This window comes from Lissotriton helveticus, chromosome 7 (genome assembly GCF_964261635.1).
Source record: "Lissotriton helveticus chromosome 7, aLisHel1.1, whole genome shotgun sequence".
Lineage (NCBI taxonomy): Eukaryota > Metazoa > Chordata > Amphibia > Caudata > Salamandridae > Lissotriton > Lissotriton helveticus.
The window spans coordinates 1,745,510,993-1,745,536,560 of NC_136068.1; the positions used below are offsets into that span (position 1 = coordinate 1,745,510,993).

The 25,568-nt window shown below is 45.9% G+C and overlaps 1 protein-coding gene across 3 annotated transcripts in view; it reads right to left on the reverse strand.

Annotated features, from left to right (window-relative positions):
- The window catches only part of LOC144767667 (sialic acid-binding Ig-like lectin 13), a 514,457-nt gene that overhangs the window by 301,090 nt on the left and 187,799 nt on the right, over nt 1-25,568 (reverse strand). For 2 of the 3 annotated variants that reach the window (XM_078651060.1, XM_078651059.1), the window contains exon 3: nt 7,650-8,003. The exons of the other annotated variant lie outside the window; for it this stretch is intronic. In XM_078651060.1, coding sequence (XP_078507186.1) covers nt 7,650-8,003 — 354 coding nt within the window. The remainder of the gene's footprint in view (nt 1-7,649; nt 8,004-25,568) is intronic. 3 annotated transcript variants of the gene reach the window in all.

The window sequence follows — 25,568 nt, forward strand, 5'->3', positions numbered from 1 at the left end:
TTTCCTGTTGCAGCCACTATGGCTACCCACGCAAGTGAGGTACCGTTTTTATCGGGAGACCTGGGGGCACGCTGGGTGGGAGGTAATTTGTGTGAGCCCAGTGATGCCATGCTTTCCCACACTAAAACGTGTGAAATAATTAATTTTTTCCAGCTAAAAATGAGGTTTGCAAGGGATTCTGGGTAAAGGAACGTTGGAGGATCCACGCAAGCCATACCTCCTTGGAAGCCCCCGGGTGTCTACTTTTCAGAAATGTGTGGGTTTGGGAGGTTTCCATAGATGGCTGTCTCGCACGGGGCCAGAAACCCAGGTAACCCCTCTTGCAAAAGCTGGTGAATTTGACAATGGTGACAATGTCAAGTCCACTAGCTTTTGCAAGAGGGGTTACCTGGGTTTTTGGCCCCGTGCGAGACAGCCATCTAGGGAAACCTACCAAACCCACACATTTCTGAAAAGTAGACACCCGGGGGCTTCCAAGGAGGTATGGCTTGCGTGGATCCTCCAACGTTCCTTTACCCAGAATCCCTTGCAAACCTCATTTTTAGCTGGAAAAAAATCAATGTTTTCACACGTTTTAGTGTGGGAAAGCGTGGCATCACTGGGCTCACAAAATTACCTCCCACCCAGCGTTCCCCAAGGTCTCCCGATAAAAATGGTACCTCACTTGCGTGGGTAGGCATAGTGGCTGCTTTAGGAAAAGGCCCAATTCTTACTGTGGAGACCAAAAAATTTCCTTTAGCCAAACAATCTTATTTTTTGAGCGGGTCACCTGAGCTTTTGGCCCGGGGCTTGGCGGGCATCTTTGCAAACTACCAAACCCAAACAGTTCTGAGAACTAGACACCCGGGGGAGTCCAGGGAGGTATGGCATGCGTGGGTCCCCCAATGTTTTCCGACCCAGAAACCCCTGCAAACCTTAAATTTTGGTCAAAAACCACACTTTTCCGTACTTTTTTGGGTGGGATCTCGCTGCCCGCACAAATGCCCTACCACCCAGCATTTCCCTTGTTCTCCCGAGTAAAATGATACCTCACTTGTGTGGGTGAGCCCAAGGCATGTGACTTAGGCTGGGGGGCTTAATTTGGAAAACTTAAATACTACTAAATACTACTTTTTTCAAAATTCATTTTTGACGTGTTCTGCTTTGGGGCACCCACACAAGTGAGGTATCCTTTTACTCGGGAGAACAAGGGGAACGCTGGGTGCTAGGACATTTTTGCCGGCACGGCGATCCCACGCCAAAAAGTTTGGAAAAGTGCTATTTTTACCTAATTTTAAGGTTTGCAAGGAGTTCTGGGTAGGAAAACATTGGGGGAACCATGCTTGCCATATCTCCCTGGACTCCCCCGTGTGTCTAGTTTTCAGAACTGTTTGGGTTTGCTACTTTGCAAAGAATACCACCGAGCCCCGGGCCACAAACTCAGGTGCCCCCCCCCAAAAATCAAAGTTATATTGCTTCAGGGTATTTTGTATTCACCACCGTACGATTTGGACCTTTTCCTGTTGCAGCCACTATGGCTACCCACGCAAGTGAGGTACCGTTTTTATCGGGAGACCTGGGGGCACGCTGGGTGGGGGGTAATTTGTGTGAGCCCAGTGATGCCACGCTTTCCCACACTAAAACGTGTGAAAAAATTGATTTTTTTCCAGCTAAAAATGAGGTTTGCAAGGGATTCTGGGTAAAGGAACGTTGGAGGATCCACGCAAGCCATACCTCCTTGGAAGCCCCCGGGTGTCTACTTTTCAGAAATGTGTGGGTTTGGTAGGTTTCCATAGATGGCTGTCTCGCACGGGGCCAGAAACCCAGGTAACCCCTCTTGCAAAAGCTGGTGAATTTGACAATGGTGACAATGTCAAGTCCACTTGCTTTTGCAAGAGGGGTTACCTGGGTTTGTGGCCCCGTGCGAGACAGCCATCTAGGGAAACCTACCAAACCCACACATTTCTGAAAAGTAGACACCCGGGGGCTTCCAAGGAGGTATGGCTTGCGTGGATCCTCCAACGTTCCTTTACCCAGAATCCCTTGCAAACCTCAGTTTTAGCTGGAAAAAATCAATGTTTTTACACGTTTTAGTGTGGGAAAGCATGGCATCACTGGGCTCACATAAATTACCTCCCACCCAGCGTTCCCCAAGGTCACCCGATAAAAATGGTACCTCACTTACGTGGGTAGGCATAGTGGCTGCTTTAGGAAAAGGCCCAATTCTTACTGTGGAGACAAAAAATTTCCTTTAGCCAAACAATCTTATTTTTTGAGCGGGTCACCTGAGCTTTTGGCCCGGGGCTTGGCGGGCATCTTTGCAAACTACCAAACCCAAACAGTTCTGAGAAATAGACACCCGGGGGAGTCCAGGGAGGTATGGCATGCGTGGGTCCCCCAATGTTTTCCTACCTAGAAACCCCTGCATACCTTAAATTTTGGTAAAAAACCCCACTTTTCCGTACTTTTTTGGGTGGGATCTCGCTGCCGGCACAAATGTCCTACCACCCAGGGTTTCCCTTGTTCTCCCAAGTAAAATGATACCTCACTTGTGTGGGTGGGCCCAAGGCATGTGACTTAGGCTGGGGGGCTTAATTTGTAAAACTTAAATACTACTAAATACTACTTTTTTCAAAATTCATTTTTGGCATGTTCTGCTTTGGGGCACCCACACAAGTGAGGTATCCTTTTACTCGGGAGAACAAGGGGAACGCTGGGTGCTAGGACATTTTTGCCGGCACGGCGATCCCACGCCAAAAAGTTTGGAAAAGTGCTATTTTTACCTAGTTTTAAGGTTTGCAAGGAGTTCTGGGTAGGAAAACATTGGGGGACCCACGCATGCCATACCTCCCTGGACTCCCCCGGGTGTCTAGTTTTCGGAACTGTTTGGGTTTGCTACTTTGCAAAGAATACCAACTCAGATGCCCCCCCCCCCAAAATCAAGGTAGTTTTGCAATAGGGTAATGTAAATTCACCACCGTACGATTTGAACCGTTTCCTGCTGCAGCCACTATGTCTATCCACGCAAGTGAGGTACCATTTTTTTCAGGAGACCTAGGGGAACGCTGGGTGGGTGGAATTTTGTGGATCCACGCAGATTCCAGAACTTTCCACCACAGAAATGTGACGAAAATGTGTTTTTTTGGTCAAATTTTTCGGTTTGCAAGGGATTCTGGGTAACAGAACCTGGTGGGAGGCCGTCGAGTCACCCCATCCTGCATTCCCCTGGGTGTCTAGTTTTCAAAAATGTATCGGTTTGCTAGGTTTCCCTAGGTGCTGGCAGAGCTACGGCGCAAAAACAAAAGGTAGTCTTTTTGGCCAAAACGTGCTAGATTTCACTGGGAAATTGAGGTGCAGCCATGTTGCGTATTGCGCTGTTTCATGTCGCAGCCACTATGCCTACCCAAGCAAGTGAGTTACCATTTTTTTCGGGAGATCTGGGGGCACGCTGGGTGGATGGAAATCTGTTGATCCACGCAGATTCCAGAACTTTCCACCACAGAAATGTGAGGAAAATGTGTTTTTATGGTCAAATGTTTATGTTTGCAAGGGATTCTGGGTAACAGAACCTGGGGGTAGGCAGACGAGTCACCCCGTCCTGAATTTCCCTGGGTGTCTAGTTTTCAAAAATGTATAGGTTTGCTAGGTTTCCCTAGGTGCTAGCAGAGCTACGGCGCAAAAACAAAAGGTAGTCTTTTTGTCCAAAACGTGCTAAATTTTACTGGGAAATTGAGGTGCGACCATGCTGCGTTTTGAGCTGTTTCATGTCGCAGCCACTATGCCTACCCACGCAAGTGAGGTACCATTATTTTTGGGAGACCTGGGGGCACGCTGGGTTGGTGGAAATTTGTTGATCCACGCAGATTCCAGAACTTTCCACCACAGAAATGTGAGGAAAATTTGTTTTTTTGGTCAAATTTCTATGTTTGCAAGGGATTCTGGGTAACAAAACCTGGGGGTAGGCAGACGAGTCACCCCCTCCTGAATTCCCATGGGTGTCTAGTTTTCAAAAATGTATAGGCTTGCTAGGTTTCCCTAGGTGCTGGCAGAGCTACGGCGCAAAAACAAAAGGTAGTCTTTTTGTCCAAAGCGTGCTAAATTTCAGTGGGAAATTGAGGTGCGACCATGCTGCGTTTTGCGCTGTTTCATGTCGCAGCCACTATGCCTACCCACGCAAGTGAGGTACAATTTTTTTCGGGAGACCTGGGGGCACGCTGGGTGGGTGGAAATTTGTTGATCCACGCAGATTCCAGAACTTTCCACCACAGAAATGTGAGGAAAATGTGGTTTTTTGGTAAAATTTTTATGTTTGCAAGGGATTCTGGGTAACAAAACCTGGGGGTAGGCAGACGAGTCACCCCATCCTAAATTTCCCTGGGTGTCTAGTTTTCAAAAATGTATAGGTTTGCTAGGTTTCCCTAGGTGCTGGCAGAGCTACGGCGCAAAAACAAAAGGTAGTCTTTTTGTCCAAAACGTGCTAAATTTCACTGGGAAATTGAGGTGCGACCATGCTGCGTTTTGCGCTGTTTCATGTCGCAGCCACTATGCCTACCCACGCAAGTGAGGTACCATTTGTTTCGGGAGACCTGGGGGCAAACTGGGTGGGTGGAAATTTGTTGATCCACGCAGATTCCAGAACTTTCCACCACAGAAATGTGAGGAAAATGTGTTTTTTTTGGTCAAATTTTATGTTTGCAAGGGATTCTGGGTAACAAAACCTGGTGGTAGGCAGACGAGTCACCCCATCCTAAATTCCCCTGGGTGTCTAGTTTTCAAAAATGTATAGGTTTGCTAGGTTTCCCTAGGTGCTGGCAGAGCTACGGCGCAAAAACAAAAGGTAGTCTTTTTGTCCAAAACGTGCTAAATTTCACTGGGAAATTGAGGTGCGACCATGCTGCGTTTTGCGCTGTTTCATGTCGCAGCCACTATGCCTAACCTTTCAAGTGAGGTACCATTTTTTTTGGAAGACCTGGGGGCACGCTGGGTGGGTGGAAATTTGTTGATCCACGCAGATTCCAGAACTTTCCACCACAGAAATGTGAGGAAAATGTGTTTTTTTGGTCAAATGTTTATGTTTGCAAGGGATTCTGGGTAACAAAACCTGGGGGTAGGCAGACGAGTCACCCCATCCTGAATTACCCTGGGTGTCTAGTTTTCAGAAATGTATAGGTTTGCTAGGTTTCCCTAGGTGCTGGCAGAGCTACGGCGCAAAAACAAAAGGTAGTCTTTTTGTCCAAAACGTGCTAAATTTCACTGGGAAATTGAGGTGCGACCATGCTGCGTTTTGCGCTGTTTCATGTCGCAGCCACTATGCCTACCCATGCAAGTGAGGTACCATTTTTTTTGGGAGACCTGGGGGAATCCTGGGTGGGTGGAAATTTGTTGATCCACGCAGAGAATCCAGAACTTTCTACCACAGAAATGTGATGAAAATGTGTTTTTTTGGTCAAATTTTTAGGTTTGCAAGGGATTCTGGGAAACAAAACCTGGGGGTAGGCAGACGAGTCACCCCATCCTGAATTCCCCTGGGTGTCTAGTTTTCAAAAATGTATAGGTTTACTAGGTTTCCCTAGGTGCTGGCAGAGCTACGGCGCAAAAACAAAAGGTAGTCTTTTTGTCCAAAACGTGCTAAATTTCACTGGGAAATTGAGGTGCGACCATGTTGCGTTTTGCGCTGTTTCGTGTCGCAGCCACTATGCCTACCCACGCAAGTAAGGTATAGTTTTTATTGAGAGACCTGGGGAAACGATGGGTGGGTGGAAATTTGTTGATCCACGCAGATTCTAGAACTTTCCACCACAGAAATGTGAGGAAAATGTGTTTTTTTTGTCAAATTCTTAGCTTTGCAAGGGATTCTGGGTAACAAAACCTGGTGGTAGGCAGTCGAGTCACCCCATACTGAATTCCCCTGGGTGTCTACTTTTTAAAAATATATAGGTTTGCTAGGTTTCCCTAGGTGCCGGCTGAGCTAGGGCTCAAAAACTAAAGGTAGTCTCTTTGTCCAAAGAGCGCAAGATTTCACTGGGAAATTGAGGTGCGACCACGTTGCATTTTGTGCCGTTTCCTGTCGTAGGCACAAGGCCGACCCACACAAGTGAGGTACCGTTTATATTGGGAGACCTGGGGGAACTCTGGGTGTGTAGAAATTTGTTGATCCACGCAGATTCCAGAACTTTCCACCACAGAAATGTGAGGAAAATGTGTTTTGTTTGTCAAAATCTTAGCTTTGCAAGGAATTCTGGGTAACAAAACCTGGTGGTAGGCAGTCGAGTCACCCCATACTGAATTCCCCTGGGTGTCTTCTTTTCAAAAATGTATAGGTTTGCTAGGTTTCCCTAGGTGCCGGCAGAGCTAGGGTGCAAAAACTACAGGTAGGCACTTTGCCAAAAAAGGGTCAATTTGTAACTGCAAAATTTAGGTGTGACCACGTTGCATTTTGCGCCGTTTCCTGTCGCAGGCACAAGGCCGACCCACACAAGTGAGGTACAGTTTTTATCCGGACACTTGGGGTAATTCAGATTTGTAAATCAACTGTTATTACCAATTGAGCTTTCATGTATTTCTCCCTTTCAATGAAAGACATTGTGTAAAAAAAATATCTTTTTGAAAAATGACCAATAATTCTCATGCTAGTATGAGTATTCCCAATTTTGAAAATGTGCAATTATATACTGTTTCTGAACTCTATAATTTGTTCCCAATTCAGAAATACATAGGTGTCTTTCATACAGATTATTCCATGTATACATTTTCCAAGACAAAGTGCTCTATACCCAGTAAATGAAAAAATACCATTGCAAGTTGCTGCTCAGTTTTTGGATCTGGGTTCGTCGGGTTCTTGGTGGAACTACAAGTCCTATATATCCCCACAACCAGGAAGGTCTAACGGATGTAACGGTATATTGCTTTCCAAGAGTTGTCAAAATTAGAAAAAGTTATAGGTGAAAACGTTGAGACAAAAGGCTGTTTTTTTCAACAAATTTTCAATTATTCCAATATCTAACTGTTAGTTTCTATAACGAAACCTTCATGGATTTAGACAAATGACCCCTTTCTGAATTCAGAATTTTGTCTACTTTTCTAAAATGTAAAGCTTTCCAGGATCCATTATTGATTTCAAACTCATTTCCACCATTAACTGGAAGGAGGTGGAAAGCTCTAAAAATAGCAAAAATAGGCTATGTCCCAGAAAAATGCCAAAACTGAGTGAAAAATGTCGGTTCTCTGACAAAAGACTGTCATTCCCTAAAAGCTGAGAAAATGAAGATTTCAGCCCCACAAACCCTTTCTGATACCATTTTCAGGGCAAAACCCAGAGGCTTTCATTTGCAGCCCGTTTTTCCCAGTTTTCTGAATAAAACAAAATAATCACTATATTTTGGTTAATTTCTAGGATCCCTCTAAGGGAATCCAAAAACCCTGGGCGCCTTTAGAATCCACATGATGTTGGAAGAAAAGGACGCAAATTTGACGTGGATACCTTATGTGGTCAAAAAGTTACAAGGGCCTAAGCGCGCACTACTCCCAAACGCCAAAAAAAGCCTTAGCACAGGAGGGGAAAAGGCCTAGCAGCAAAGGGGTTAATATGTGTCAACCGTTCACCTGTGCCAGGCACCGATATTCAAATCAATTTGGAATTAGAACCAATTTTACCATCAGACGTGACTCACCTGCAACCTTAACTTGCAGCTGACAACACTTATAAGAATATTTAAGTGATGAGGATGGACTGTGTTCATATCGGAAGTAGTAGGATCTTGCATCCGAACTCCTGACGTCATCGATCCTGAGGGAACAGTCCCTCCTCGTCACATTTCCCACCAGTCTGAAGCGGCCTTTGGTTTCCTTGTAGATCACTTTAGTATCATCGTTGGAAGCCACGGCCGGGCCCTCTTTCTTGGTATCTTTAATGAACCAGTATCCGCGGGGGCTCCTTGGTCTCTCCGTCGTCTTCTTGTAGGTGAACTCGCAGGGAATGACTACACACAGGCCTTCCTGAACTGTGACGGGGGTGCGCACCTTCACTGTAGCATCTTTATTTTCACAGACACATGCGGAGACTCCTACAGAGACAAGATTGGCAGGAAATGTAAACTGAATTATATGAACTGCTATGGGGCGCATGCGCGAGTTGAGAGATATTGAGGGAAACTGAACATCACGGAAATTGCCCAAAAAGCAGAAATATGAGAAAAGGCGAGAGTGGGAGAAGGGCCCACACGAAACTCCATTTACGGACGCTACGTTTTCAAGCATAATCATTTGATTAAAAGCATTGGGCCTCATTTATGAAAAGTGACGTATCGCTGTGTGAGAACAGCGAAGCGTCACTTTTCATTGCGCCCTCCTTGCGAGAAGCTGGATGTGTCTTATTTACAGTATGAGGCATCATGTCGCAAGGAGTTACAGATACGTCAGTATTTCTGACTTCTCTGTGGGGCAGATTTACAAGCCCCTTGCGCCACTTTTGCGTCACTTTAACATGGGAAAAGTGAAGCAAAAGTGGCTTGTAAATCTGCACCCGTAGGCACAAAAATCACGCATTGCTGAAGTCTCACAAAAGTGACGCAACTTCAGCAATGGGTCATTTACCATGGGCAGGTCCCATTTCAAATGTTCCTGCATAAGTCTTACACCTGCTGTGAGGCAGGCGTAAGATATTGATGCATTTGCATCCTGGAGGTGGCGCAGTGAAATCTCAAAGATTTCACTGCGACACTTCTACGAAGCTTACTTGTGTTGGAACACCCACCCTGCCTACATTATAACTGGCACAGGTATAATGTGGCGCAGGTGTTTACAAAGTGACACATGTACCTAGATCCGTCACTTTGTAAATATGACGCAACATGGTCCATTTTGTACGCCGTTGGGGCATCACAAACAATGACATACCAGCGGCGCAAAAGTAACACAAGGGTTCATAAATAAGCCCCCTTGAGTACAAGTAAAAGGAAATAACGTAGATATCTAAACGCATCACCTTGGATGAGATATTTCACAATATTTTCTACTTCTTTAGTGGGCGTCCTCATTAACGTTCTCTGTTGCCTCCCCGCATCTTCAGACAGAGGATGAGAAATCATACTCCTTCTAGTCTTACCTCTTTGTCAACATTTTGAGTAAACATTTTATTGAAAGGTTTCACAGTGTAAAGATGAATACAGTAAAAGCATAGGATGTACTTCTTTATTTGAAGTCGTACTTATCCAACACACCACAGCGGAGCAACCACATGTCTACTCCAGAGTAAATCCTCTCCCACAGTCGCGCATAGATATGCCGGCATTCTAGAATGCCAGCTGATTACCTCATAATTGGTGCAATCACCAATTTTGACACATACAGCCTTGCTTTTGTGTTTTAAGTCATACTGTTTCTAGTATTCAGTTTGTGCTTGTAATACATTCTCCCTAACTTCTTCAGGTGACCAAACAGCACTCTTTGCAGTTTTCAGTCAACCAGTAATATCTTTGGACATGGGAGCTCTTCTCCTCATCAACTCAAAAGGACTGGATGCAGTACTCTCGTTTGGGGTGATCCTGTATGTCCACACTATCTTGTGTAATTCACTTCTCCAAACTAGTCTCTTATTATTGGCTAACAGTACAATTTCCTTAATGACCCAGTTGAACCATTCCAGAGCTCCATTCCCAGCTGGATGGTACACAGAAGTATTCTTGTCTGCAATGCCATCTCTTTCCATACTACATTTTTCAACAAGAACTGGGATAAATTTTCACTCAGAATGTATTTAGGTAGCCCTTCTCTAGTAAATACCCTATCCAGGAATTTGATAATACTGCCTGAGTCAGTTTTGTGAAGTATGTCTATTTCAGGCCATTTTGAAAAATGGTCTATGAGCACAATAACAAACACATGTTCCCCATGCTCCCATATAGGTCCCAATATATATATACCTATTTTTTCCCAAGGCATTCCTGGATAGTGAAGAGGATGTAATTAAGGCCTGAAAGTTGCTTGTGTCTTATCAGAATTTTCGCATTGCATAGAGTCACTCACTTTTCTTTCAATCTCTTTGTCTCAACCTGGTTACCAATACCATTTTTTTACTCCTACTAATGCCCAAATGTCCTTCGTGGCAAATTTCCAAAATTTGACGTCTCAATGTTTCAGGGGAACCACTTTCCCTTGTCTTAAAATAAGTCCCCCTTCCAATGGCAACTCATGTCTAAGTACCCAGTATGTGCTCAATCCTTTACAAATATGTTTTCTTATCTGGCCACCCCCTCGTATCATCTTACTCACTTCTTTAGAACCACATCCTGTTCTTGAGCTTTTCTTCCATTCCTCACCTGAGTTGCAAGGAAACTCTTCAGAAATGTTGGCTACACAAAATTCTTCCCCAGCATTCTCATTAGCTTCACTCTTAGGAAGGGGCATGCGGCTGAGGAAATCAGCAACTACATTCTTAGCACCGGGTACATACTGTACTCTGTAGTTAAAACCAACCATTTTATGGCATACAATCCCTTGTGGTTAACTCTCTGGTAATCGGTTTATGGTCACTACGTAAGATTACTTTCTTACCCCAAATAAATTGGTAGAATGTTTCCAAACCCCACACACATGCTAGTGCTTCCAACTCTACGACCAAGTATTTTTCCTCAGTGGAGGTCAAGGAGCATGAAGTAAATTCAATGGTGTCCTCTCTAACCAATTTGTTCTTCTGGGTAAGGACCGCACCAATCCCATTAACACTGGCATCCATAGTGGCAATGTTGGCAGACTCAGGATCGAATCCCTGTAAAGGAGGAGCATTACAAATGTTCTTCTTGAGGAAAATTAACGTTTCTTGACAGCAGGTAGACCATTCAAACTTGTTCGTAAGCTTTAGAAGTTGTCTGATGTCAAAAGTTTTAGTGGAAAAATCTTTCACAAACTTTAAATAAAATTCAACCAACCTCAAGAAAGCTCTTAATTCATCTTTATTCTTGAGAACCAGCACACCCTTAATAGCACTCAACAACTCTTTTTTAGATTTTAACCCTTCCTGCATGATTTTATGACCCAAATACATAACCTATTTCATGGTGAACTTGCATTTACTGAATTCAGACATTATGCCTTTTTTCCCAAAATACTGAGAACTTGCATCAATTTACGGCATGCTCTTCCTTGGATTTCCCCATCACTAAAATGTCATCTTGGAAGATGAGGAGGTTTGTAATCCCTTTAAATACCTCATGCATTAATCTTTGGAACACAGCTGCAGCTGAGGCTAGGCTAAAAGGTACTATTTTGAATCCATAGCACCCAAACGATGAAATGAATGGAGTAAGATTTCTCCTGTCAGGGTGCAATGATACCTGGTGATAGGCAGGAGTAAGATCAATAGTTGAGAACCACTTGATGTTCCCGGTATGGGTTGACATTTCATTTATCTTAGATATGGAGCACTGGTCCACTTGAATATTCCGATTAAGGTCAATTAAGTCTATGCATAACCTTAATTTTCCATTGTTTTTTTTTAGCAACGACCAAAGGCACCACCCATTCTGAGGGTTCTACTTGTTCTATAACCCCAGCTTTTTGTAAATCGTCCACCTGTATTCGTACTTCGTCTTGTGTTGGAACACTTTCAGCTCCCCAATAGTACATGAGAACACCGTGAGGAATTTCCTTAAAATTAATAAGACAAATTCCTCCTCCGGTTGTACAGTTAAAACTGTTTCAGGACTGTTTGGATTTAGAGTTACGTCCAACTTGCCTTGATCCTTCCAACACAATGCAGAAGGACCTGTGGCAGAAACATACAGTTGGCTCATAGTTTCTCTGCTCTTAAACATGAATTTAAGTTTCCTGTAGCCTACTATCTCAATAGGTTAATCTGTAAATGTTTTAAGCGTGATATCAGGTTGTACCAACTCTTGTCCTAGTGCATGTGCAAATTTTACACCCCACACTTTTTTTTTTACTATTGTGCATGGTGAACCAGAATCAGCAACGATAGAGATGTTAACACCACCAATACACATCTCACACATGGGTTTCTTTCTTTTAACATTCTCCCCTGTATCTATATTAAGTACTTGTGCATCATCCACATTCAGAACACACATATTAATATCAGAATCATTAGACGACCTCGAGTTGTATTCCTCCCCTCCCCCCGTCTACAATCTTCACTTTACCACCTGGCTTCCTCTGGCAAACCTTCTGGAAATGACCTACAATGCCACACTTTGCACATTTCTGTGTGCGAGCTGGATATTTCCTGTCATTTGCCAAGTGTCTAGTGCTTCCATACCTATAGCAGTTCCTTGGGGATGAACTGTTAACAACAACCCTCCACTGTGTCTCTGTTCCCTCTTTGTTCTTCTTCTTGAATGAATCGGCTGACTTTACGCCGCTTACATTGACAATAACTGCTGAGTCTTCCTGCTTTAATTTATTTTCAACTAGCATGGCTTCAGCGCACCAACTGTCACTTGACCTCTCTTGACAATGTCAATTACGTCCAGCAGAGGTTTTTCTCCTTTAGCCCACAAGTTGTCTGGAATATTTGGATTGGCGGCACAAAATACAATCTGGTCCCTTATAAATTTGTCGTGCAAATTGCCAAAACGACATGTGAGAGCCAAATTCTTCAGTGCAGACACATAATCTTCAATGGACTCTTTTTTCCCCTGTTTTTAATGGAAGGATTTATATCGATCCACAGCAACACATACAGTGGTTTCGTAGCTCCTGTCCAAGTCTTCTAGGGCAAGAGTGTACAGATCTTTTTGTCCTTCCACGTGAGCTTTCTTATTAATCAGATTACACACTATTAGACCTCCAGCTCCTAAACAATGCAATATTATTTTTTTCTTCATATCAGGAGATAACTCCTCGTTAAACAAGTAAATGTAGTTTGTGACGTATTCACGCCATTCCCCCAACTTTAATGTTGGTTCACCAGTTGCAGGCAAAAACGCTTGTGGAGGAAAGAGATTGTACACATTGCCCGATGCCACAGTGAAAATTAATGTACAAAGGTAAATAAGAGGCAAAACATAAAGTACTGGGGAACAGAGGATGGTTATAATAAAGTAACATGCATACTGGGGAACAGAGGATGGTTATAATAAAGTAACATGCATACTGTGATGAGTCAGCGTGTTAGATGTTGGCTGCAGGTGTACGCGCCGGATGTCCACGACCCAAGTGCTCACCGTGGCCGGCGGAGCATGCTAATAAATTACAGTGTGAGGAACCGTTTACAGCAGTCCGCACTTAGACACTAACTCTGTGAGTGGTGTCCTTTATTGCCGCGGCCCTCCCCTGCTCTGCACCCTTGCTCAGTCTGACCCCGAGGGGAGCCCGAGATCTTAACGCTGGCAACGAGGATGGAGCGGACCATGCTCCAGACACCATTGAGCCAGAGAACGATGCCCGCAGCCCCGCAGAGTGCAATCAGGGGTGGACCCCAATCAATCTGCGAGGCACGTGTCACGGCAGATGCCACGAGGCAGGCAGGCCTCATACTTGGCATGAAGGCATCACCCAACAGCCACTAGGCAAAGCGAGCACAAAGGAGCAATGGTGGGTCGCGCAAGATGCAATGTGCACACACCTGACTTTTCACTACTCGGTGGGCCCAGTCAAGTGCCACAGACCGCGCTAGGATGCGCAGGTTGCGTAGGCCCATACTGCACCAGCAGGGCCCACCCTGGCCATCTCAGCGGCCTGAAACTGCACAGCACCCACTAGAACCAGTAATCACCTGCAGCCATGGGAGATCAAGGGGATGCAGCACAAGCCCCATCAGGGCCACGCTGCAACACCCTCCATCAGGGGTCCTACCACCTTTAAGCGAGTCAGCTGACCCAGTCACGGCATCTATACATTGGCAAGTCTGGCTAGGACGCCTCAAGAACGGCTTCATCACCACTAGGGAGATGGATGGCACCGTCAAACGCTCTTTGTTGCCCCACTATGCAGGTGAAGAAATTTATCCTTTTCCAACACCTCCCCAATACAAGCCTCCCAGGTAACTATGCAGCAGCAGTAGCTGCGCTCAACGTGCACTTTGATCCCCAACTCAAACCGGACATTGAGCACTTCAAATTGCGGCAGGCAAGACAAAGAGAAGGGGAATAAGCGGACTTGTTTTATGCAAGGCTGAGAGAGCTCGCTAGCACTCACCTCGTAGGCGACAGGGCGGCAGAAGAAATCAGGGCCCAACTGATCCTAGACATCTACAGCAAGGTCCTGCGGGGCCTCATATTACGACAGCTGAACATACCAATGGTGGATATACTAGTGATGGAATGGTCCCATCAGCTTTCGGCGGCGCACACAGATGAAATGGACCTCGCGCTGATGCGCAACTCGGAGATAGGTGTCACCGTCAAGGCGGAGTGGGCTGACACCGTCAGGGTGTGAGAAAAGAACAAGAAACCATGAGATCGCCCACCCCCAACCCCAAAGGGCACTGTGGGTATGAGGAGCACCCCTCCCATTCATGCCCAGCCCGAGGGAAGACGTGCACCAACTGTGGCATTGCAAATCACTTTGCATCAGTGTGCAGAGGAAAGGCGCAATGGAGAGAAGGAAAACGGCCCACGTCGGGGTGAAAGCTGGTCTGCCAACTATCGAGTATCTCGCTATCGTCCTCGCAGAAGGAGAAGAAGAGTGAAAAAGGCATCTTTAAGGCAGACGATACCTGATCGGATGAAGAAGGGAGACATATCTGGTCTCTTTCACACAAGCCCTGAAAAGACGGAGGCAACCCCAGCCCAGATGCAAGATACACATAGCGGAGTCGGAAGTCAGTGCAGTTATTGATACAAGTGCATCAGCCACAGTCATGGGGATACAGCAGTATAACAACCTAAGGCCCAACACAGAACACTGGCCTTCAAAGTTGAAGATCTTTGCGTATGGGAGCATGTCAACCCTACCACTCTGAGGCAAGATGACTGTGCCTGTATGGCATGAGGATGCCGGAATCACAATTGACATTCACGTATCAACCAAGAGGCTGACACACTATTAAGCAGCCATGCAGCAGAAGACCTAGGGCAGATAACATTCGCAAGGAGTCTGCAAGCTGACCAATCGAAAGACCTGCTCGCTCAATTTAAAGACCTCTTCAAAGGACTCGGACAGATAAAGAAGGCTCCAATTAAACTGCACGTTGACCAGACTATCAAACTGATGGCGCTAATGCATAGGAGGATTTCCTTCCATCTCCAACTTGTAGTGGAAGAAGAGCTGCGGAAACTAGAGGACCAGGGGGTCATAGAGAAAGTCTCTGGGCCCACGCTATGGGTGTCCCCCATGGTCATCGCCGAAAAGCCCTGCCAACTAGGAAAAACAAGACTCTGTATAGATATGCGCCTCCCAACAAAGCCATTCGGCGGAAACGCCTCATAACACTGACGATGGGCGGTATTGTGGCTGACTTAAATGGGTCCAGGTGGTTTTCAAAACTGGACTTGAACGCAGTCTATCACCAGCTGGTTCTCGCCAAAGAAGGCAGGTTTATCACCATGTTCAGTACCCATCTAGGACTCAGAAGATAAAAGCAACTGAATTTTGGCATATCATCAGCTGCTGAAATCTTCCAGAACACAGTCAAGGAGATCCTGGTAGTACTGCCTGGCGTGCTGAATGTGAGTGACGACATCCTCATCCACTCACAGACCCCGAAGAACACTACAAGCGCCTGGGGCCATACTGAAGAGGCTCCAAGACCACGGGGTCACTCTGCACAGAGAAACATGCCTGCTATTTCACCAACAGATAGAATTATTTGGGTACACCTCCACGCAGGAAGGAATCCAGGTTGACCTCCGAAATCCAGGCCATCAAGAACCCGCCGGCGCCACTGACAGTGGCTATGGTACACAGTTTCCTCGGGATGGCGAAGAATTGTGGCCACTTCATTCCAGACCTCGCCACCATTGCGGAGCCTCTCCGAAACCTCACTCATGCTGACATCATGTGGCAGTGCGGACCCACTGAAGAAGTGGCCTTCCAGGCAGTCAAGAACGCCCTCCTTGATCAAAGGACTCTAGTAATTTCAACCCAGCCGGCACTTCCATCTGTACATATGCGGCCACCCGTTCAAGGTCATCACAGAACACCATCCCCTAGTACCGCTATTCAGAGGCTCGGCGCCCCACCCTCCACTACGAATCAACCGCTGAGCCATTGGTCTCCAACAATATGAGATGGACGTGGCATATCTACCTGGCGCCAAGAACCCCGCCAACTTCCTCTCAAAACACCCAGACCCACACAAAGACGGGCAAGAGGAGCCTGACATGGAAGCAGCGGAGGCGCACCTGACCATGATCTCGGCACTGACATGCCCTCGCGCGCTGACACTCGTAGAAGTTGCGGTCGCTGCAGAAGAGGACTCAGTAAACACCAAGGTACAGGCAGCCGTCCAAGGTGGGTACTGGCATCAGTTCCTACAATCTGCCACTTCATGGTCTGGCCCAGAAAAAGAGAGCTTCATGCACATGTGGAGGGTCAGGAATGAGTTGAGCTTCAAACAAACCTAATCCTAATGAGAGGACCACAAATTATCATCTCCGCATCCCTCTAAATGCGGGCAACGCAAGTAGCCCATGGGGGGCACCAAGGTGTGGAAAAGATGAAGGCACGCATGTGGAAGAAAGTCTAGTTCCCAGGATTGGACACACGTGTTGGCGAGATGGTCAAGAGGTGCCCCTCCTGCCAGGTGACGAGTGCCCCAGAAAGGCCTTCGCACATCCACACCAAAGAGCAGGGGAGAAGACCCTGGGAGAAGATAAGCATTAATTTTGGGAGCTTCCCAGATGGCAGGGCTACCCTAGCCCTGATTGACAGCTACTCAAAGTACCCTCTGGTAGAAGTTGTCAGCTCCACAGCCTTCTCAGAGTTGGTCATGTGTTGGACAAGATATTCACCATGTTCAGGTGCCCCGAGGAAATCAGGAGTGACAACAGGCCCCCATTCCAAGGGCACGAATTCCATGAGTTCCTAAATCAACATGGCATAGATGTATCACCCTGCAGTGGCCACAAGCCAACAGTGAGATTGAAAGATTTATGAGGACTATCAATAAGACTCTCCGCATCGCCGTGGCAGAACAGGTTGACCCTGAACAGCACTTACGGAAATTCCTTCTGGAATACCGGAGTACCCCTCAAAGCTCCATACGTCACACACTGTGGGCGATAATTTTCAATGAAACCCGCCGCAATGGCCTCCCCACTGCCCTTCGTTCGATGAGGAAGGTGCTCTCAGAAGGAGGGAAAAGTACATCCTAACAGCTAGTCAGACAAGGAGGGCTGTGTCCCGCCAGCTCCTAAGAGACCGCAGGCCGGGCGGGAAGATTGGGACTTGCTATGAATATGGATACTGGACTGTGACTGAGGCGAAATGCACCATGGTGACAGCTGAGAAAGAAGGGGAAACTGTGACCCGTAACATCTTGTGGTTTAAAAAAGTAGGCAACTCCGACACCATGGCCGAACCAGCTGATGATCTAGCTGAGCGAGAAGACAACTACATGGAGTCCGCAGGGGTCAAGGGCAGCGACCCAGGGCAAGTATTACCGCCCAGGGCTCCCGAAGCGACCCAAGAAGCCCAGGAGAAGCTGCCTGTGCCTTGTGAATCAGTAGCAGTACCCGGACCATGCCATGGCATCCACAGGTATGTTCTGAGAGACAATCCACAACCAAGCACCCAACTCAGAGACCTTGCATGCAGTGGAGAAGTGTGGCTCAATGGTTAGAGCGGCAGACCCTGATGCAGAGGTCTAGCCTGGGACCAGGGTTCAATTCCCCGCCTCGGCGGGTCTTGGGCTCAAAATTCCACAGACCTGATAATTCTCGCCTCGGTGCCTATTCCAATCATGGAGTCCCACTCTGCAACTCTGGGCAATAGCTTGCTTAATCTCCACAACGGCCCCCACAACGCTAAGGATGCCTGGCCTCCACCTTGGGGGTGCCCAGGAAAGCCAGGATGGGTTGCACAGAGGTATTCGTACAAGCGCCTTGAGACCCTTGCGGGTGAGTAGTGCGCTATACAAGTATCAATTTACATTTACATGCCAAGTAAGGCCGGGCGAGCGCGCTAATAAATTACGGTGGGCAGGACCGTTTACAGCAGACCACACGTAGACACTAACGCAGTGTGTGGTGTTCTTTATTGCTGCAACCCTCCCCTGCTGTGCGCCCTTGCTTAGTCAGACCCCTGGGGCCCAAGATCTTAACACATACAACCAATACACAAACAGTATATGGTGAGTAAAGCAGCACTACTCAGCATGATAGCACAAAGCAGAAGAATGAGCAGATGCATGCAAGTCAATTTAAGCATAGATGAAGTTGAGCGAGCAGCACTAAGCACACTAGTACCCATACATGGCAAATATGGCTTTATTTTAGGTGTCTCCCGCCTGAAATTGCATTTTCTCCAGTAGAAGTCAATGGGAAATTTTAATTCCCCCAATTTTTTATTTTAAATCTCCCACGTCCCTGCCCTAAAATGTTGGCATGTATGTGTAAAGAAGCGACGGAGTCAGGAATTATATAAAAATAAAAATGGATTTAAGTGCCATAAAACGACCCACTGGTGCAAGAGCCAAAGAGTCCTGCTCTAGCAATCTTCAACAGCTTCTCTCCCAATTCAAACAAAACTGTAACATCAGTGAAATCTAATCTACCAAACATTACATCAATAAACTCTATATTCTATACGACATTGAACTCAATTATTTAATGGACATAAAAGAAATAGAAAGGATGCGATTAGCACATGTATCCTTGTATTAAAAAAAAAAAACACAAAAGTAATCACTCTAAAATATAATCATCAAACTTTTTGGGAATCTTGGTGCTTCTCTTTTGTAACACAAAATTACCTTAATCAGAAGCAGCCTGTGAAACACTTCCTTCCACAGTTGAATCAACTTGATAAGTATTGACTCTAATGGAACCTTCACTAATGGAACCTTGAACAGGATTGCATTTTACACCATTCTCACCAAACCACCCACCAGCATCCATAGCCCTTTCCTATACAAACAAACATTCCTACCCAGGTTTGAGAACAACTATAGAACTCTTGTTCCACCAACCCTTGTCCTTTAGCAGAACTGCAGTATCTGACACTCTCTCCACTTTGAAAGGAACAGTGAACTTAGATGAGCCTTTACAAGTTCAAGAGGGTTTGATAACATGCACCCAATCACCAATTTCAACACCTTTGCTCTTAGCTTTATGACTAATGTCATGGAAAGTTTTTCCATAGATGTGAGAATACGTTATATTACGTCTGGCTTTAGCAATGCAAGTCTCCAGTGTGCCCTTCTTCACATTCTTGCTAAAAAGACTAAAAACGTACCTAACTCTCATCGGAAAATAGGGAGTCTCTCCAGTGCATGCATTAGGAGTAATATGATTACTCCAAACATTTTTTTTAATTAAAAAAACATCAAGGTTACTCTCTAAAGCAGTCTGAATACCTTCTTTTATAAATATGTTTGCCCTCTCTACTTGACCATTGGCCCTAGGACAATACAAAGGTGCCCTCTCAGAACAAACTCCAAATCCATTCAAAAAATGTAACACCTTGGTAGAAACAAATTGCACACCATTATATGACATGAGAACCTCAGGTGTTCCTTCAATTCTGCAATTATGTTCTAAAAAACAAATATCACCTCATCAGTATTGGGATGTTCAAAAAAAGTGTAATACATCCACTTTGAAAAATTGTCAATAACAATCACAAAAAATCTGCTCTCCCTGCCTAAACAATCATATGGCCCAGAGAAACCCCAGGTCCCCCTAGGGGCATCCTGAACGGATAAAAGTTCAGTAGAAATCTTCCAATGCTCATCAGATTTGACACACACACTACAGTTATCCACAAAGCGCTCAACAAAAGCATCCATTCCAGGCCTCCAATATTGACGTTTGAGTAATTTCTTCGTTTTAGAAACACCAGGAAGCCCAGAATGAGCCAACTGAATACGTTTGTCTCTAATACCCACAGGTGGTACAAATAAATCATGTCTCAATAAAATGTCATTTTCAATGCTAAGTTAATTAGCAACTTGAGCAAAACTCTGTAAAGAAGGATCTAAAATCCTGGAAGGTGGCCAACCATTACCCACAAAGAGTTTGACTTTGGATATAGCACTATCCACAGACACAAACCTATCCCTGTCTTCTTCCAAAATGTCGGAGTTGCAAGATCTCACAGCATCCACTATGGCAACAACACATTCATGTTGATCAATGATTTCTCCTTCAGACACCTCAGCAGGAGGAAGCGTAGACAAACAATCAGCAGTAACATTCTTTCCCCCTGGAATGTGTTGTAATAATATTTTTGGACATAGGAGTTCTTCCCCTCATCAACTCAAAAGGACTGGATGCAGTACTCTTGTTTGGGGTGATCCTGTATGCCCACACCATCTTGTGTAATTCACTTCTCCGAACTAGACTCTTATCATTGGCTAATTGTACAATTTACTTAACCCCTTCGATGCTCATGACGAGCTCAGCTCGTCATGAGGTGTACCTCTGGTACACTCATGACAAGGTGAGCTCGTCATGAACAATGAGTTTTTGAATTTTTCCAGCGCACAGCGGGAAAATGCACCGCATGGATGCGGTTAATGACCCACTTGAACCATTCCAAGGCTCCATTCCCAGCTGGATGGTACACAGAAGTAGTCTTGTGTGCAATGCCATCTCTTTCCATACTACATTTTCCAACATGAACTGGGATCAATTTTCACTCAGAATGTATTTAGGTAGCCCTTCTCTAGTAAATACCCTATCCAGGAATTTGATAATACTGCCTGCATCAGCTTTGTGAAGTATGTCTATTTCAGGCCATTTTGAAAAATGGTCTATGAGCACAATAAAATACACATGTTCCCCACACACCCATATAGGTCCCATTTTATATATATATATACCCATTTTTTTCCCAAGGCATACCTGGACTGTGAAGAGGATGTAATTAAGTCCTGAAAGTTACCAGTGTCTTATCAGAATTTTCGCATTGCATACAGTCCCTCACTTTTCTTTCGATCTATTTGTCTCAACCTGGCCACCAATATCAATCTTTTACTCTTGCTAATGCCCAAATGTCCTTTGTGGCAAACTTCCCAAATTTTACTTCTCAATGTTTCAGGCCAACCACTTTCCCTTGTCTTAAAATAAGTTCCCCTCTCCAATGACATCTCATGTCTAAGTACCCAGTATGTGCTCAATCCTTTACAAATGTTTTTTCCTATCTGGTCACCCCCCTCGTATCATCTTACTCACTTCTTTGAGAACCACATACTGTTCTTGAGCTTTTCTTCCATTCCTCACCTGAGATGCAAGGAAACTATTCAGAAATGTTAGTTACACAAAATTCTTCCCCGATATTCTCATAAGCTAAAGGGGCATGTGGCTGAGGAAATCTACAACTACATTCTTAGCACCAAGTACATACTGTACTCAGTAGTTAAAACCAACCATCTTACAGCATAGAATCCCTTGTGGTTAATACTCTGGTAAGAGGTTTATGGTCACTAGATAAGATTACTTTATTATCCAAAAATAAAGTGGCAGAAGTGTTCCAAACCCCACACACATGCTAGTACTCCCAGCTCTATGACCAAGTATTTTTCCTCAGTGGGGGTCAATGAGCATGAAGCAAATGCAATGGTGTCTTCTCTACCCAATTTTTTCTTCCAGGTAAGGACAGCATGTTAGAACTGGGGGTCTCTAGTTGGCAATGGTATACACCTTTGACCAAATAGGGACCCTTGCTTCTAAGTTAGGGAAATGGGATTACACTACTGGATAACCCCTGCTCACCCCCTTGGTAGCTTGGCGTGAGCAGACAGGCATTTCTGAGAGGCAGTGTCTTAAGCATTTGTGAACACATACAGTAATACAGTGAAAACACTACAGATGGACACCACACAGGTTTTATAAAAATAGGTATTCTTTATATAGACTTATCACAAGACCATAAACGATAAAAATCCACAACACTGTACCAATAGGAATTATGCAAGATGGTAGAAATAGTTCAAAAATAGTTTATTCATTTAAAAACAGTCTTTATGTTATATTTATTTTTAATGTGCTCGGATACTCGTGAGTGTCCCGGCGAGATGCCAGAGGGGTTCTAGTAAAGGCTATCAGGCAAAGAGATGGGTCCTGAGTTTCCTTTAGAACACAGCTGGGTCCTGGTTAGACCGTAAGGCAAGAGGGAGGGCATTCCAGGCCAGACTAGCCTTCACCACAAAGGAGTTGCCCCCCCTAACCGCTGAAACTTGAAGCGCAGAACCCAAGCAAAACGAAGAGACATAGATCGAAGAGCTAGTAAAGGAACATAACAAGAGAAGCGCCTCTGAAGATAAAGAGGGCCGCACCCATGGAGAGCACGATGGACCAGAACCAGAGATTTAAACTTGACCCTGTCCACAACGGGGAGCCAATGAAGGGAGCGCAGTTGGTGAGCCACACTGTTTCTTGCTGAAATGCCCAATAGCAATCTTGCTGACGCATTCTGAACCACCTGAATCCATTTGAGCAGGTAGCCAGGGGCGCCAGCATAGAGGGCATAGGCATAATCCAAACGTGATAAGATCAAAGCACACGTAACAGTTTCTCTTGCCGCCTGCGGAAGAAGAGGTGAAAAGTGCCTGAGTGTCTTAAGAAGGCCGAAACAGCTGCCGGCCAGTTTCTTAATATGTGCCGAAAAAGAGAGAATCTCATCGAATCATACACACAGATTTTTTGTGTTCTGTCCCGTGGATAGAGACAGTGGAGAGTCAGGCGGCCACAGCTACTCTCGGAAGTCAGAGGGGAACTTGCCAAATAGCAGGATCTCAGACTTCCGTTCATTACACTTAAGCTGTGCATCCGCCAACCATTTAAAATGGAGTATAGGCACTGTTGCACCGCCAAGACGGAGTCTGTTGTTTTATACCAGGTAAAAAGCAATTGGGCATCGTCTGCATAGGCCATCTCCTTAGCCCCAAGCTCCTCTGCCAGATATATCAGTGGCGTGACATAGAAGTTAAAGAGAAGAGGGCTAAGGGAGGATCCCTGCGGGACTCCAGTGGCAACCAGCTGAGGGCAGGAAGAAAAAGGAGGAAGCCATATCTGCTCGACACACTCCTCCAAGAAAGACCTAAGCCAGCCCGAAACGACTCCCGACACTCCAATCCCTGCCAGTCGGACCAAAAGAAGTGCATGTGAAACCGTATCGAACGCCGCCCAGAGATCCAGCAAAATCAGTGCCGCTCTACCGCCGGCGTCGAGGCACTCCCGAATGGCATCCGCCACCTCAACTAAAATAGTCTCAGTGCTGTGAGAGGCACAGAACCCTGATTGAGAAGGATGCAAAAGTGCCTCACTCTCCACATACTCTGTAAGCTGTTTATTGACCACCTTCTTGCATACCTTAGCGATGGCCGGAAGGAGGGAGATAGGCCGATAGTTCCCTGCGTTAAGGGGTTCCAAAGAAGGTTTTTTTAAGGAGAGGCAGGATCTTTGCTTGCTTCCACCCCTGAAGAACAGCCGCTGACTGAAGAGACAAGTTAATGATAAGGTTCACTTACATATGAACACTTTCTGCCACTGCTGCCAGCAACCTTGCCGGGCAGGAGTCCGAGGGAGAACTGGACTTAAGCCCCCTAAGGATTTTAAGGGATTTCGAGGGGTCAACTGCTCTAAATGATGATAAAGAGCTGGTGGATGCAACAGGTTGCCCCACCAAGGACCCCCCATGGCTATCCTGCACAGAGGGAAATGTAGCCTGGATAGCCTGAAATGTATCTCTGAAACAGCAGGAAAGCGTGTTACTCCAGGCAGAGGAAGGTGGAGTCACACTCAATTGAGCCAGCAGAGATGTAAAGCTCTGAACTATGGCAACGATTTCCTTAGAGTTGTTCCTGGTAGAATCAATGCGGGCTGCAAATAATTGCCTTTTAGCCACAGCAATAGCGTTATAATAAACTTTTTGCATTGCTCTGAGCTTCCTATTGGCCATGGGGCTGTAACCACTCCTGCGCCAAGCCCGCTCCAGGATCTTGCAGTCCTGCTTAGCAGCTTTAAGCAACAAATTAAACCAGGGTTTAGAGGGCGCATCTCTGGCCGGTCTGGTGGGCCGAGGAGAGGCCACGGAATCAACCGCATGGAACATCCAACCAGTAAACCCCAACAGACATGCCTCCAGTTCTCCAGACAGGATAGGTCATGAAAATTCCAGAGCCCTACTAAATTCCAGAGGATCAATTTTCCCAAATGCTGGCTTCTGGTAGGAGTGCACCTGTGTCTTTGCATTGGAAACCACCCAAGAGAAATAAAATATAAAATGATTGGACCAGGACACCGGGTACGATTCCCTTATGAAAATAGGGAAATTTGTGCAAATTGGGTCTAATATATGGCCGGCCTGACGAGTGGGAAGGCTGACATGATGGTTGAGTTGTGCCAGTTGTAATATATCCAGCAGGTCAGTCACCTCCTTGGTGTCAGGTTGATCTAGATGGATATTAAGATCACCCAGAGCCATATAATTGGAAAATCTAACCGCCCTGGAGGCAATAACGTCCCCACAGGTCTGCAGAAATGGACGCGCAGGTCCAGGGGGCCTATAGATCAATGAAGCTCCCATGATAAAATGGGCTGAGAAACGGATGCTAAAATCAAGCACCTCACAACCTCCCCAAGCCATAGTGTCTCCCAGATGAAGATCCCATATATTTTTATATATGATGGCCACACCGCCTCCTCTTCCCCCTTCATGGTCGACTCTGCAGATCTTATATTCCACTGCAATGGCAAAGGAAACAATGGTATCCGAAGTGAGAACGAGCCAAGTCTCCGTTAGGAGCAACATGTCAAGAGAGTTGTCCTCCAAGAGATCAAATACATCTGCATGGTGTTTCCTAAGCGAGCGGGCATTGATCAAAGCTGCCAAAATAGAGAAGTGCTTGGCCCGCTGGTTGGGTAAACTGACCTCATTAGCCAGGGGAATAAGCCCCCACCCCAGTTTAAAACCACACACAGGGCAGACGGCTGACGGTGTCACAACCACATCCCAATTATTTGGGTGGCAGAAAGCATCAGCATCCAGTGCTCTAAGCATGGCACCAGAATAGCTTCTTCTTAACTCAGCCCCCAAGGGCTGACGGGCAGCATGGCTCGCGCTGGTCGCCTCCGGGAATGCTGACGTGCGCAGATATGCAGCGCGCATTTAAATATGCCTGTGAGCCAGAGAGCTAGAGGGCCGACTACCAAAAATGGCATCTCTCAATGGCACTGGGGGACTCCTGGAAGCGGACTACTCCCCCTCGCCCCAGTGAGCACCATCAATATGAATCAGTACAATAAAAAAGGAAGGGAATGCAAATTGATAATAAAATATTAAAAAATGCGGGTAAGCGGGCAAATGGAGGAACAAATGTGCAACAAGCAAACTAGCAGCAATCACAGAAGAACAAACCCCTTAGGCGCTGCGCGTCCGAGCAGCGTGCATTTAAATATGCCCGGGAGCCAGAGAGCTAGAGCGCCGACTACCAAAAATGGCAACTCTCAATGGCACCGCGAGACTCCAGG